We start from the raw sequence: 15,099 nt of genomic DNA, 5'->3' as shown, positions 1-15,099 counted from the left end.
TGGAAAAAATGGAAAGTGTTTACACGAAACATTCTCCATTTTTATTGGAATTCTGGAAGAATTCAATGGGAGTTTTTGTGAAATTCTATTAAAACATTCTATTTTTTGCGTCAATTCTATTAACAATTATTTAACTTTCAAATGCGTCTTTCAATAGGCATTTGTTCATTAAAAAAAGTACATAGATGTTAATTTTACCATTTAACTAATTCTATTAGAAATTTCTCTAAGAATTGTTCATCAAAAATTTTTTAAGTTCTTTTTTTTCGTGGATTTTATTATGAGAAAAATATGAAAACACAACGGAAAACAAACTTGAAGAATTTATACCTAAGAATTTCTATAGAATAATAAAAATCTATTGATTTTTTTCTATCAAATATCTGACGAAATAACAAGCTTCAGTTGCATAATATTTAATAGAACCGGCATAAAATAAATATAATTTTTAATAGAATAGAATTTCAATATAATTCTTATAGATTTCCAATCAAATTTCACGAGAAATCGTTAACGAAAAGTCTAGATTTTTCGATTAAATTGTTCCATACGTGAAATTAATAAATCAAACTCAATGATTAGATGGAGAGTGTTCTAGCTCGAGTGCTCTTGAACAAGGATTTTCCAAGTTTTTCTTTCTTGTATTCAAATATGGACACAAACAAAAATAAAACCGAAAAAACCTTTAAAAATACCCAAGAATTTCGATATATAAAAATCAAAACCCATTGACTTTTTCCTATCAAAATATCTCTCAACAAAATGACAGGATAAAATTGCATAGTATTCAACAGAATTGACTTAAAAACAAATGGAATTCCAATGGAACTCCAATAGATTTCCCAAAGAAAGCGCTCGGTCTGTCCATTAAATCTTTCCATACCCAAAGTCTAAAAAATCGAACCCAATGATTATTCAAAAGGCTGTTCGATCCCCCCATGAATTTAATTCCGGTAATTATGTATTCTCGTAATAACAAGAAGTACATAGCTTTCACAACTGGCAAGGTAATAAACTCCCGCGCAGTTATATTCTCGTCCCCGTGGCTTTAAAAGCACAACCACTTCTCCCCTTTTATCATCCACGAAAACCGGCTTTCTAACTGGCGTAAACGTCCTCACCGGCCTTTTGAAATTCATCGGTTATATTGGGGTACATCACGTGCAGTCTAACATGGCAATAATTATTTGATGAGATAATTTAAAGCCAATAAAGAGTCTGCTCGCACGTGATTTATCACTCGTCCCCGGAATTTATTACATCGATTTCTCCTCATTCTCGTGAGGATCGTCGCACATTGCGAAGGTGAATATTCAAAATATTCCCCAAAATGAGAGTTTAAAATTCGAATTTCGGTACTGCGGGACATATTTCGGACTCTTCCCCCATCTGTCAATCGTCCTACGAATTTTTGAATCATTTTTTCATGTTCATGGTAACAGAAATCGTCGGTAACATTGATTTTTTTTGTATTATCGACTGCTGATGCTGTTCCATTCTCCGACATTTGGAGGGAAATTCGCGTTCGCAATTTGCCCCACGTGATCTCTAACCTCTAGTCCCTTTATGCGATACGCGTCTGGTGTAGCTGTCAATAGACCGGTTTTGTCTTGTATTTCGGTTATTTAAATTTGATGTGACTGTTGGGAGATTTTAGCTGATCCACGGAAATGGGGGAACAATCAGGGAAGGGGAGAAGCAACAATAACAGGTTCAAAATTCTCGTGGCCACTGACTGCCATTTGGGTTATGAAACTAAATCCAAGAGAGGTAGCATTTTCATTCTTGATGGAATATTTAGTTATTGTTATGTTTGGGGGAAATTTATGGGAGAATTGAGTGGGCTAAATTCGAAGATTTTTGGTATTGCAAATGTTTTTTGTTCCAAGCCATGTGCACATTGTTAGGACTGGAGAACAATTCAGAGAATGTCTTCGAAGTAGAAGGGGCGGGTGGGGTAAAACGGACACTTTAGACTTTTTTAAATTATTCATAACTCAGAAACAAATTGATCAATTGAGCTCAGTTTAGGCTCGTCACAAAGGAAAAGAATTGTTCTTTGTATTGAAAAAAAATTATTAAATTTTATCAACATTTCAACCCCTCATTAACATTTTAAAAAAAGTCAAAAGTGTCCGTTTTACCCCGACCTCCCCTGTAAACATAACTTGAATTTTGAAGATTAAAGTTCGAAATAAATTCTAAACGATAGTTACGGATATTCTGGTTGAGTTTGGCTTCAATCAGATGTCTTGTATTATTGATAATAATTAATCCAGAAGTGCAAAAATAACAGTTTTAAGTGAAAATTAACTTCTCGAAGTTACGAAAAAGACTAAAATATAGAAAAAATTTAGAAAATCCTAGAAAATAAATGAAAATTCTATGCTCAATATGAAAATTATTGTCAATGCCAAACTTTTGTAATTAATAATTTGTTTTTACATGCCCGAGGTGGCGAGAAGAGTTTCGAAATACCGTAATCAAACGAGAGGCTATTGTTTAGAAAAATAATTGAAGAAAGAATCAAAAGTTCTGTTGTTTCTGTAAATTAGTCACAGGATAGATGGAAAAATTAATAATGCAAAATTCCAAGATATTTTTTTCATTTCACCATGCAGGAGAATGATTCAGGCAGATAATTTCTTCGATTCTCAGTACCTTTTGATGAAGAAGTGAGATTTGAATGAGTCCGATCTCATTTTAAAGTTTGAAAAAACACCTTGAAAATGAAATGAAAATGGAATAATTCACTCTGCTATTCTGGAGTTATGAGCCACTCCTTCCCAATTGAGACCACAAATTCTGTTGTTTCCGTAGCACAAGATTCAGACAGTATTATCACATTCGAGGAGATCTTGAAAACAGCTAAGGATAAGGATGTCGATTTTGTACTTCTGGCTGGAGATTTATTTCACGATGCTAAGCCCTCGCAACGTATCGTCCTCGAGAGTTTAAATCTGTTGAGGAAGTACTGCACAGGAAAGAGGTATCAACATGTATATATGAATATATGGGAATATGAATATGCATAATGTACATGTATATTCATATACATGAACGATGGACAATAGTTCTAGTTTTGCAAACCTTACCTTTTCCCATGAAATCGAGTTTGTGTAAAATTCTAAATGCGAAAAAAAGTATACAATTTGTAAAATGATTTATCATTTTTGAAATAATTTTTAGAACGATACCATTCGAGTTGCTCAGTAATCCGGAAGATATCTTCCCCAATAAAATTGTGAATTATGAGGACGAGAATTTGAACATCAGCATTCCCGTATTTTCTATTCATGGAAATCATGATAATCCAAGTGAGTTGACAACTACTTTTAGAAATCCCAAATCGTAGTATTATTTTTAATTAATTTTAATTGAAGTGGAGTAGTAATACGTAATTCGTCACATTTGAACATTTAATTAATGTGCATTAATCCCGAAAAATGGAGTCATCTTAGAGAAAATATCAAAAGAGTCTTTTAAAGCCGAGAATATTTGAACAAAAAATATCTTTCGATATTTTTATCTGGAAATGACTAGTTGTCGCCACGATTGCAAATTTAATACGAAAAAATCACGAATGTTTTCATCCCCAATTCAAAGGTTTCGAGTCGACGGGGACCCTGGATCTACTGATGGCATCGGGACTTGTGAACTACTTCGGAAAGTGGAGTAATTTACAAGAAATCAAAGTAATTCCAATGATATTTCAGAAAGGGGAAACTCTAATAGCTATTTATGGTCTCGGTAACCTCACGGAGCAGAGACTGTCCAGACTCCTTCGTGAAGGAAAGGTAACAACAAAAATTATTTAAAAAAATGAATATTCGATTCATTAAAAATTCGCTGTTAATAAATACAAGAAAATTTTGGTTTTTGAAGATTCAAATATCACACTCTTGATCAATACGAAATTATTAACATAAATTCCATCGTAAATTTTCAAGAGAGTATTTTTGATAGCGTAAAAAAAATAGAATTCTAACGGGAAGTCTCTAGAATTTTAATAGAATCTCAATAGAATTTGTAAAGCATTCCAATAGGATTTTCTAAATTCCCTAATTTTTTCTATTGAATTTTTTCATACGTGAATTCATGATAAAAAATTCGGTAATCCCCTCACAGGTGCATTTCCTCCGACCCTCAAACATCGGCAACTGCTTCAACATCCTAGTCCTCCACCAGAACCGTGCAAAACACGCAGAGAACGAGTACATCGAGGAGAATCGTTTTCCCTCCTGGTTCGACCTGATAATCTGGGGCCACGAGCACGAGTGCAGAATATCCCCCGAAGAAATACAGTGCCGAGAAGGGGGTAGTTACGACATCTGCCAGCCAGGGAGTTCTGTAGCCACATCCCTCAGCGAGGGTGAGTCCGTGCCCAAGCACATTGGCCTCCTCTTCATCGAGAACGATACCTATAGAATAAACGCAATCAAGCTAAAGACAGTGAGGCCCTTCGTCTTCAGGGACATCTTCCTCTCTGAGATAATCGAGAAAGGGTACTGTGACTTCTCAAATGAAGGGATCATCGAGTACATCGACGACTACATACAGAACACAGCCATCCCTGCAGGTAAGTCATTGAAACAATTATTATTTAGCATTGAAACGATTATTTGGAGCTAGGATTGAATTAAATGAGTCGTGATATCCAGAGACATCTCCGTAATTCTAATTTTCAAAGAAAAAGAAATTTTTGGAAATTATTCTATGAATCAAATTGGAATTGGAGAGGAAATTGTAAGTGGATAATTTATCATGGCAACTAACGATCTGACAGGCGTTGGCTACTGAGACAAATGACGACTGAATAGCCATTAGATACTGTAAATTATCAATTTGTAATTTCCTCTCTATTGCGTTCATTTCCCAATATTATTCAAAAACGCTCTTTGAAACTGTTCAGTGTTTTTTCAACGTATTTTCGATTGTACAATCATAATGTAAAGCTGAATGGCAATGGAAGAACATTTCAAATTATCAAAATTAAAAAAAAAACAAGATCACGTTCGAAAGATCATAAACGTTCCATTCTGCCCCAGTCTCTCCTGCACAGATAACAAAATCAGGGATCGGCTAAAATCGCTACTTCACTCATATTAAAATACGTTCGTCATAAATTAGTTAAAGTTCACTAATTTTTAGTAAAATTTGAAAATAATTTTCAATTCTCAATTATTATTGAACAATTAATTCTAAACATCTAAATTTGATGTTTTGATTAATCGAATAATCGCCATTCTTGCGAAGTTAAATACTTATTTACAAAATACTTGAAAAATAAAAAAAATTGATTGATAATAAATTTGATGAAAATTAACAAATGTAATGAAATAATTTGAATTTTGAATTATGATGTTGCCCATCTCTGAACAAAATCAGGCATGAATTTGATCTTTCCCATAATATATTTCACTTGAGCTGAGACCCAAAATCAACCGTACCGCTCGTGCATTTCGTATGCCCGCAGGCAAGAAGATGTTGTCAGGGCACGAGGACCAGCCGAAAATACCTCTAATTCGCCTGCGGATTTTTTACACTCAGGACAATCAGATTGTCGACGTTTCCCAGCTCTCCCACAAGTACAGTGACCTCGTCTCCAACTGCAACGACATGATAATTTGCAAGAGGCATCGAAAGGGTCAGCCGAAAAAAACGAAGAATGACCACTTCGATGACCTCACAGAGGACATTGCAGAGTGCTTCAAGCACAATTCAGATGATCCTCAGGAGTGGACGAGGACTGTGCAGAGTGGGATCAACAAGTACTTCGAGAAGCACGAGTCCAAGCTCAAGGTGATATCCTTAGCTGGGATCAACGAGGCTGTCGATCGATTTGTCAGCGCTGGGGACGAAGACGCCTTTGCGCAGGTAATGGAGCATCAGATCAGGAAGAGCATCGATTATCTGATGGCTAAGGACTTTGAGGTGAATGAAGAAACTGTTATTGAGGAGCTGCAGAAGTATCGACAGGAGAGACGAGCGGCAGCTGGGGAGGACGAGGAGCTGAGGGAGGTCCAGGAGATGCTTAATGATCCTGTCCAGAGGAATCTGTTGAAGGCGAAGGCGCCCAAGGCGGTGGACGCCAGTCCTGATGGCGGTGAAGGCACTGGAACTGGGAGGGGACGGGGAAGGGGACGAGGACGAGGTCGGGGGACTGCTTCTGAGACCACTAGGACTACTGCTGCTCGAGGGACGAGGAGCAGGGGGAGGGGCAGGGGAAAGGCTGCACTGGATGTCAGCATTGTTCGTGATCCCAGTCCTGGCAGGAGAGCTGATGATTCGGATGACGATGTGAGTTTTTGAGAATCAAAATCGTATTGACCAAGTCTTTTGAGACTTGAGAGAATAAAAATCGTATTGATCAAGACTTTTAGGTCAACAAAGTGAAAAAAGGTCGCATGAACCTACTCTAGGGAACGTGAAGTCTGGACGATTTGGGCTCTTCAGAATCATTTTAACCCAACTTCAGGCGCATATCAAATTCACACGGCTTCTTCTTTGGAGCAATCAATTCACAACTTCTTCGTCGAGGGTTTTTAATTTTTAATTTTTCAGTTTTCATTTTTTTTTATATCTGAGCATATATTACTCGTATATTTTTCTTTTAATTTTTTAGGGCCCGTTGCGCCAACCCCTGTTAAGCAAATAAACTCGAGCGTAAACTTCATCCTCGGGGTTAATTATATATTATTTAACGCAAGCAAAATTTTTTTATTTATCCAGCAGCCTCATTTGAGACAACTCTGGAATGTATTCATATATTTTATGTCTGGGATAAATTTTTAGTATTCTCCCTGGTAAAAATATCCACGGAACATCGAGATTTAGATTTTTTCTAAACTGACGATTTAGTTAACTGGAGCTGGTGCAAACGGCCCTAAGAGCCAACTCTAGAATAATGTTTATTTCTTTTGAAGTACAACTGAATATCGTAAAAATTGGGAGAAAACGGCGAAAAGATTTTTTCATTTTTCCACTATTGGAGACACATTTGTGGAAAAGTTTGCGCTAAAAATTTGTTCTCAAAAATTGGGTTAAAATCATTCTAAAGAGCCCAAATCGCCCAGATTTCGCGTTCCCTAGAGTAGGTTCATATGACGCTTTTCCACTTCGTTGACCTAAAAGTCACAAAATGGGTAATACTTTTTTTTTGTTTTTGTATTTTTTTCTGGGGATGGAACAAATATATCTTGCGACTGATGGGTGACGATTTGATTTCAGACAACAGCATTCAAGCGTTTTGCCACCCCTTTGAGTCAACGAGCCAATTCCACTACTCAAGTGTCAAAAAGCCAGAAGTCAGTGTATTACGCTAGCTCTGATTCTGAGTAAACATCGTCCGCCTCATTCCATTCGTATTATTATTTTCGTTTAAAGTTCCGAATATTATCGATAATTGTCTTGTCACGTTGAAACAGTTAAGAAAAATTACAAGAGATGAACGTCGAATTTGTAATATTCTGCCACAGTATTTTTTATAATAAAAATCTAAGAGTTTGAATGCAAATAGTGAGATATTTTTCATCACTCGAGCATGTTGGGTATTCCCCACGGAGAATAATCGGCAAAATAGGGCTACAATTTCGAAAATATTTTTCAACGTGAAGGAAGTAGAAGACAAAATGAGTGCATTTAATTTGATCGATTTACTTCCTCATTTTTTTCCATTGTTTTTGCATTTCCTAAAAATTCCTGTCTCCCATAATCCAACGCGGGTTCCCTAGCCATAGTAATATTCGTCAAAGTCTGTTGAAGAGTAAAAACAGTCCTGCACATCCTCTGAATTCCCCCCTAATGATTCCCAGAATAGGATTCCCAATCAGAAAGGATGAAATCAACAACATATTAAACAACACAACAAGTCCATTTATTCCGATTCATCGACAGTCTCCACCATTTTATTCTGTATTCAACAAGTCCAGAGGTAAGCCCTCAAAACTGAATTTCAATAATTCATTCGAAATATATTACAAGTCTCCCTGCACGTCCCCTCTCCATAAAAAGAAAAACAACTCTACACAGTAACTCCAACCTCCCCAAGTATCTCCGAGAGCTTCTCCAAATGTTTGCTCACCGACGTATACCCCTCCCGGCTCCTCGAAATCAGCTGAAACGCATTGATATACTCCAGCTCCGAGAACTGCGGCCCATTCTCCAGCACATTATTAAGAATATCCTCCGGGGTCTCATAAAACAGCTCAAAATACTGTCTCGCATAATCCAGCGCGAGTTCCCTAGCCATCGTAATATTCGTCAAAGTCTGCTGCAGAGTAAAAACATTCCTGCACATCCTCTGAATGCCCCCCTTATCAATCCTCTCGATATACTGCGCCGAGGTGATCAAGATCTTCGCAATGAGATGGCCGAGGCCCTCAAAAATATATTTGCTCTTCTTCTGCTGGAGAGTCGACTGCAGAGCCTCATCGATATTCTGCAGAACCCTGCTGAGCTCCTCGACCCTAGGGTCGGCCTCCTGGGGGTCCTTAACGCCGCCACAGAGATGACTGTACTCCCCCCTGGGCAACAAATAATAAAAGCACTGGACCCTCACCTCCAGATGCAGCACCAGCGTGCAGGTATTCGCCAGTTCCTCAAACTCCCCAGCGACCTGTTCCAAGGACTCGACCAGAGAATCTGAAACCCTGGGCAACCCCACCTGCTCCCCACTGCCCTTGGCCTGACTCAACTCAGCGACCAACGACCTGATGGACAACGAGAACCACTCGACACTCTCCTGAATGAGGGCCAGGCACTTCAGCTGCCCAACATCCGAGAGAATCTCGTGGGAGTTGATCCCCCCCTCCCCCAGAGTGCTCGCCAGTATCTCGGCCTCCCTGAGATTCCTCTGCCTGACCTCCTCAGGGCTCTCCTCCTCCTGCGTCTCCTGCCTCCTCATCGCCCACCGCCCCCTCCCCTTCCTCCCGACGTCGCTCTTCATGTTATCCCAATTGGGCAGCGACTTGATGAACCTGCTGATGTCGTCGTCCTTGAGCCAAGCAGCCGAGCAAATCCTCTTGTCCTCGCTGTCAGGCTGGATGATCCCCCTGTACGCCCCCTGACACGTCTCCCTGTAGTTGTGCAGGACGTTCAGAGCTAGAGTGCAGAAGTGCTCGGCCTGAAGTGGCAGCGAGATCATGAGGGACCTCAGCTCAGAGACGCATCGTTCGACCTCCACAGTGCTCTGTAAAAGGGGCCTGGTGAGTCCCAGCTCTTTCATGAGCTCCGGTGGCGTCGTGGCGCTCCAGGCGTCGGACCCCTTGGTCGCAGCGTCGATAGTGGTCGCCACCATCACGTGGTGACGCCCGAGGAAGACCTCTTTCACGTAATCGGCGATGAAGCTGTTGAGAGTGCAGGGGTTCGGCTTGCAGTCCAAAGCCCTCTCGATCTCCTCGATGAACTGCATCATTGGCCGGAAGATTATCGTGATGTTCTTGGGGTCGGGCTCGCAGACCAGCCGGCGCTGGCTCGAGAGATTGCTCTCTCTGGCCAGATTACTGTATCTCTGATCTTTCAGGTAGTTGTTGAGGGTCTTCGGGTGCGACGACGACTCGAACTTGAAGAGGGATCCCCGGAGGGGCTTCTGGGGCTTCTTCTTGGAGAAGTACGTGTTTATGTCCACTGTTCCTTCGGTCAGCGCTGACGACTGGAAGGGACCCTCCAACATGTTCTGAATGTCGAGGAAGTCGGTTAGAAGGAGCTGCAGAACTGCCTGGATCTTACTCCAGACGTCTGGCATCTCGTACAGACGAACGTCGAGGTTGTGCTTCTTGCAGACGTGGGAGAAGCTGCGGAGGGCTGTCCCGTGGGCAGAGGCTACCGAGCGAAACTGCTCGAAGACTGTCTGCAAGAGCTCCACCAGTGGGTTGTCAGTATTCGTTGGTTCGATTACTCCATTAGGCTCTGCTCCTGTCTTTGGAGGGGTCTTGGGTGAGCTCTTTTTTATCTGCTCCGAGGTTCGTGAGATGATGTTCAGGAGCTCTGACTGCATCTGGACTTTTATGGCTTCCACGGTCTCGGGGATGTTGTTGAGTAATGCTAGACATTGGATTATTATCGCTATGAAGTGCTCGGAGTTGTCTTCGGGGTTGGAGTTCTCGTCCTCGGTGATGTTGGTCAGGTCTTCCAGGTTCAGGTTTGAGCGGGAGGAGGGGGAGTAGTTCACCTCCAGGAGGGAGCGTTTTACTTTATTTCCTCTGGAGCCTCTGCTCTCGTTTCCTCGCTGGAAGTCTCGACCTGAGCCCTGACGTCTCAGCAGGACCTCCCGCGTTGTCTCGAGGTACAGGTGTCGGGAGAGCTCCTCCAGGAGCTTCTGCTGCAGCTGCTGCTTCTTCGTTTCGAGCTCGAGGCGGACCTCTCGGAGGGCTTCCACTCCCTCCAGGCTGCCGTCACCCATCGACAGCGCTGACACCAGGAGTTGCGTTGCGTGGAGGTAGAGCTTCTTGTTCAGGTAGTGGGTGAGGCGCGAGGGGACCTCTCGGAGCTGGTCTATCTCGTTGAGCAGCTGCAGGACGTGCTTGTGCTCCACTCCTTCCAGCCACAGCTTCATCAGCTCCTCTCGACGGCAGCGGAGGAGCTGCTTGCAGGCGTTTAGGTTTTCCTTCACTGCGTGGATCTTCTCGCGGGACGTCGTCACTCGTTCCGAGAGGTTGCCGAAGATTTTCATTACCTCGGTGAGGTCCTGGTCGTGGAGCGAGACCAACTCGTCGAGGCGCTGATCGCTGCGCTTGTACTCTTTCTCGAGCTTCGCTTTTTCTACTTCTCGTTGCTCGTTCGTTTCCGAGGCGGAGAGCGCACGGATTACTGAGATGAGGAGGCCACTCTGCAACGAGCGTTCGTTTTCAGATTTTTGGGGGGGAGGGACAACGGAACACGCGGAAAATTTTTTAATAAAGAAAATAGAAAAAATGGGTCCAGTAGAAAGGACACTAGTTACATTGTCGCAAAAAAAATGTCTCAAATCGCGTCTGGGTTACTCTATGCGAATGTGTTCATTAATGGTATAAATATTGAAGAGTACAAAAAAATTTTGATGTAACAGGATTAATTTTCATATTTTTAGGGGGGAGGTACAACGGAACAGACGGAAAAAATTTCATTAAAAGAAAAATAGAAAAAATAGTTCCAGTAGAAAGTGCACGAGTTACATTAGTGCGAAAAAAAATTCTTAAACCACATTTGGGTTGCTGTATGTGAATTTGGACGTCTTTCAAATCAACTCATATTATAATATGCATGTTTATGTGAAGTGGGTCTTCCCATGCGACACCTCCCTCTTTGAGGTGAAATTTAATTTTATTAGATGTGGTAATTATTTTTAGAGGATGGTTTAGTGAAAAGGGCTATTGTTCTTGAATAAAAAATCAACTTGATTTTGTATTTTTTAACAAAATTTGGGCCATGTTTCGGCCAGCTGCAGTCATCAGTGAAGGATATTCAAAAATGAATAAAACACTAATTTCGAAACAATTGCACGACGTTTCGAGCGCACAAAGCGCTCTTCAGGAGCTTTCTTTGATATCTGCAATTCAATTGGGGGAATTTTTTAATTTCCTTGAAAACTGGAAATAGTCAGGCTTTCAAAGAAAATTCGAGACTTAGCAGTTTTAAAATGAAAAATCAAAATTTCGTAACTTTCAAACAATCTCGAGAAAATTGACAAATGTTGAAAACATTTGAAAACTGTTAGAAAAAAAGGAAATAAGAGATCATTTTGTGAATTGTCATCTTCATGATTTGAGAAAAAATCATTTTTTGAATGGAAAAAAATGCGATTTTTCTGATATTTTGAATGAAAAAACAATGAACATTGAGCAACAATCAAAGGCAAAATGTAACCTCACTGGATCGCTGAATCAATTTCTCTCCATTATCGATTATTTCAAAGGTACTTACGGTTTCTTTTGTCGGTTTTATCCCACGCGGTGGTTTTATTGGCGGTGCAATTGACATTGTTGTTCCCTGATTTCGATACTATTGCACAGAATTTACTGAGTAAACTCTCAAATGACAGTGGGAGGTGAACAGTATAACAAACAGTTATGCGCTGACGCCCGTTTCGGAGCAGGGCGCCACCTGATCAGCTGATGAGGGGAGGAACGAGGTGGTTCGAGTTGTCAGTTGGGTTTTTCGGTTTTTTAACCGTGATTCAAGATGAATATAAACAATATAACAATTTCTGCTGTGCGGAATCGAACTAGCATCCTCGATAAATCATTGAGTAAAGGAAAGGGGGAAGTCAGTCTCAGTTGTTATGCTCTGTTGTTTTCTGAACTGGTGCAGTACTGTCAAAATCGAGTTTACACTGTGCCAGAGCTTCAAAACAAGTAAGAATAATTAATTAGTAAATAAATCAATTAGCTGTAGAATTAAGGACAGCAAATCAAGGTTCATATGCTTTCCAATATTTTTTTATTTTTTGTAAAATTTGTTTTTCCTGTTTTTTTATTTTTTGCAACGATCTGGAAATTCTAGTTGGAGAGGGAGACTCATAGAATAACCCATGTCACGAATTACAGCAGTTTAAATAAATAATATAAAAAGAACAAAGTGCAAATGCTTCTCAACATTTTGTTGCTTTTGGGAAAATTTGTTTTTGCAATATTTCTTCATTTTTTGTAACAATTTGCCAGTTCTAATTGTAGAGCGTACTTCATAGAATCGTTAATGGTTTGCATGAATTTTTTACATTGAATATAATGATGAAATACGAAAATTCAAAATGCTTTCCAACATTTTCTTGTTTTTTGTAAAATTTGGTTTTCCAATGTTTTTTTTTTAATTTTTTGTAACAATTTGGAAACTCTAGTTACAGCAATTCATAAAATAACCAATATTACGGATTCCAGCAGTTGCAATAAATAATATAAAAAAATTAAGGTTTAAATGCTTTCCAACATTTAATTTTTTTTTTTTTAATTTGTTTTTACAATATTTTTTCATTTTTTGTAACAATTTGACAATTCTGATTGTAGAACGTACTTCATAGAATCGTTATTGGTGTGGATGAATTTTTTAAATTGAATATAATGATGAAATACGAAAATTCAAAATGCTTTCCATTTTTTTGTTGTTTGTAACATTTTGGTAATTCTAGTTATAGATAGTGATTCATAAAATAATTGGGGTTCTGCCTGATTTTTGTTTCATTGAATACAATGCGAAAATCTCAAAATTCGATGGAAAACATTAGATATGATTGAAAGTTTGAACAACTTCTATGATTTATTCACAAAGAGCGAATGTTCAGAAAATGAATTAATATAAATAAATTAAAATTCGATAGTTTACATTTTTTCACAAATTGTTCTTGATCAAATTCACTATAAAAATGCAACGATTATTGATTTTGGTCATTTGACTATCCGTTTATTCCGAAGATTAACTGAAATAGGAGCAGAAGTTGGACACAGAATGACAGATCTCCTCATAATGCGAGAGAAGGGCGGAAAGCGAGAGATAAAACTCCTGAATGTCCTCTTGTTCATAAAAAGCACACTATGGAAATCGCTATTCGGTCGTGAGGCCGACAAGCTGGAGCATGCCAATGACGATGAGAGAACTTACTACATAATCGAGAAGGAGTCATTGGTCAACAAATTCGTTTCTGTGCCTAAGGACAAGGGCAGTCTCAACTGTGCTTCATTCGTTGCTGGAATCGTCGAGGCCGTTCTATGCGACTCTGGCTTTGTAAGAATTTTCTGTCATTTCTCTATTGTTTCCATTGAACATTTTTCAAAAACTCCTGGTCAAGTATACGATCACCACAAAGCAAATAAAAACTAATATTACGAAAAAAAATTTCCAATGAAATTTATGTTACGAATGCTGTGTGCATTCTTTATCAGGGAAATTATTCTAATAAATTTAGGTAATTATTTAGATGAATTAAATTAATACTGGAAATAGTTGCAATTTAATTTAGTTAAATTCATAATTTTTTACATTTGGGGGTCATTTTTTTTCTTTTCTTTTTGTGTCAACAGATGCATTCGTAATGAAGAAAATTTTAATTGGAATTTTTTTTTCGGAGTTTTAGACTTGCCTTGCTTTGTGATGATCGCATAGTTAACTAGAAGGAGATTTATATTAATTTTCACAATTCACGAATTCATAATTTCAAGGATGTTTATTAGTTTTTTTTTTAAATTTGTTTTTCTATTTTTTCATTTTTTGTAACAATTTGGTAATTATAGTTATAGAGTAATTCATAAAATAATTTAGGTTTTGCCTGATTTTTTTTCCATTGAATATAATGAAAAAATACGAAAATTCAATGGATAATATTAGATACGTATTTTTTGTTTCGAAGTACAAATTTTGCCCTATTTATCGAAATAAAAAATACGTATCTGGTATTTTTCACCCAGAAATTCAAGAATGTTTATTCGTTTTTCAATCAGTTGGCCTGATGGGAGGGCACACGAAACTACCTTTTGTGGAGGTTAAGAAACATTAATTGCCTCGGAAATTAATAATGTTAGATGCAATGCAAGGAACTCCAAGGATAAAAATAGAAATAGAGGACAATGGTTAAAAAATATTCCAAATAACAAATATTTGATGGATATTGTTTATATAATTTCTGACTGATCAACTTGAGGTGGTGAATTAAAATTTTTATGAACATGAAGGTATAGAGTAATTAAAATTCTCGCTAGTGCGAAGATTAATCTGTCCATCAATTGTAAAAAATTCAAAATTAATTTATGCTTGTAATTTCGGATAAACATCCTTATGAGTCTATGCAATAATTTTCTCTATTCTTCCCTTTTATGAATTTCTAGCCAGCGAAGGTAACTGCACACTGGCACAAAGGCACAACATACATGGTGAAGCTAGATGATTCAGTAATAGCTAGAGATAAGCAGCTCGATGATCGATGATACTAATCATTAAAATTAATTAATGTCCCGAAGATAATAAAATTGTACAAAATTTTGATCTGTCTTCAATGTAACTCCCATCAATCCTGTATTTTTAGTGCAGTTTTTTCTTAAATAGGAAGGGGAGGGGATAATTGATTGCAAAATATCGTGAACTAATCTTTCATGACATGAAGAAAGAAACTGATGACTTTTTCAGATTCAATTT

At 38.6% G+C, this 15,099-nt stretch overlaps 3 protein-coding genes across 3 annotated transcripts; 2 read left to right on the top strand and 1 right to left on the bottom strand.

The window, feature by feature from the left end:
• The first annotated feature begins 1,552 nt into the window (after positions 1-1,552).
• Positions 1,553-7,516, top strand: LOC107035739 (double-strand break repair protein MRE11). The gene is made up of 7 exons (XM_015253307.1): positions 1,553-1,770; positions 2,821-2,989; positions 3,190-3,317; positions 3,607-3,797; positions 4,129-4,579; positions 5,477-6,300; positions 7,231-7,516. Exons 1-7 carry the CDS (start codon positions 1,671-1,673, stop codon positions 7,339-7,341), a joined length of 1,974 nt encoding a protein of 657 aa, XP_015108793.1. The 5' UTR covers positions 1,553-1,670; the 3' UTR covers positions 7,342-7,516.
• A 340-nt stretch (positions 7,517-7,856) lies between these two features.
• On the bottom strand, positions 7,857-12,037 carry LOC107035738 (exocyst complex component 4). Its single transcript, XM_015253306.2, has 2 exons — positions 11,902-12,037; positions 7,857-10,828 (listed from the first exon to the last, which is right to left on the bottom strand). Exons 1-2 carry the CDS (start codon positions 11,956-11,958, stop codon positions 8,024-8,026), a joined length of 2,862 nt encoding a protein of 953 aa, XP_015108792.1. The 5' UTR covers positions 11,959-12,037; the 3' UTR covers positions 7,857-8,023.
• Positions 12,038-12,061: 24 nt separating this feature from the next.
• Positions 12,062-14,949, top strand: LOC107035742 (trafficking protein particle complex subunit 5). The gene is made up of 3 exons (XM_015253309.2): positions 12,062-12,332; positions 13,386-13,695; positions 14,793-14,949. The coding sequence occupies exons 1-3, from the start codon at positions 12,160-12,162 to the stop codon at positions 14,889-14,891; spliced, it is 582 nt and encodes a 193-aa protein (XP_015108795.1). The 5' UTR covers positions 12,062-12,159; the 3' UTR covers positions 14,892-14,949.
• Positions 14,950-15,099: the final 150 nt, after the last annotated feature.

This window comes from Diachasma alloeum, unplaced genomic scaffold (genome assembly GCF_001412515.2).
Source record: "Diachasma alloeum isolate Michigan unplaced genomic scaffold, Dall2.0 Dall_scaffold_00200, whole genome shotgun sequence".
Lineage (NCBI taxonomy): Eukaryota > Metazoa > Arthropoda > Insecta > Hymenoptera > Braconidae > Diachasma > Diachasma alloeum.
This window is presented reverse-complemented; position numbering and strand designations above follow the sequence as displayed.

Excerpts from the sequence above, each read along its gene's own strand:
- LOC107035738 (XM_015253306.2), bottom strand. The coding sequence starts at position 11,958 with ATGTCAATTGCACCGCCAATAAAACCACCGCGTGGGATAAAACCGACA. Across the intron at positions 10,829-11,901 it reads TAAAACCGACAAAAGAAACC|AGTGGCCTCCTCATCTCAGT; the intron begins GTAAGTACCTTT and ends CGCTCGTTGCAG.
- LOC107035739 (XM_015253307.1), top strand. The coding sequence starts at position 1,671 with ATGGGGGAACAATCAGGGAAGGGGAGAAGCAACAATAACAGGTTCAAA. Across the intron at positions 3,318-3,606 it reads TGGAAATCATGATAATCCAA|GTTTCGAGTCGACGGGGACC; the intron begins GTGAGTTGACAA and ends CCCAATTCAAAG. Across the intron at positions 4,580-5,476 it reads GAACACAGCCATCCCTGCAG|GCAAGAAGATGTTGTCAGGG; the intron begins GTAAGTCATTGA and ends GTATGCCCGCAG.
- LOC107035742 (XM_015253309.2), top strand. The coding sequence starts at position 12,160 with ATGAATATAAACAATATAACAATTTCTGCTGTGCGGAATCGAACTAGC. Across the intron at positions 12,333-13,385 it reads GTGCCAGAGCTTCAAAACAA|ATTAACTGAAATAGGAGCAG; the intron begins GTAAGAATAATT and ends TTTATTCCGAAG. Across the intron at positions 13,696-14,792 it reads TTCTATGCGACTCTGGCTTT|CCAGCGAAGGTAACTGCACA; the intron begins GTAAGAATTTTC and ends ATGAATTTCTAG.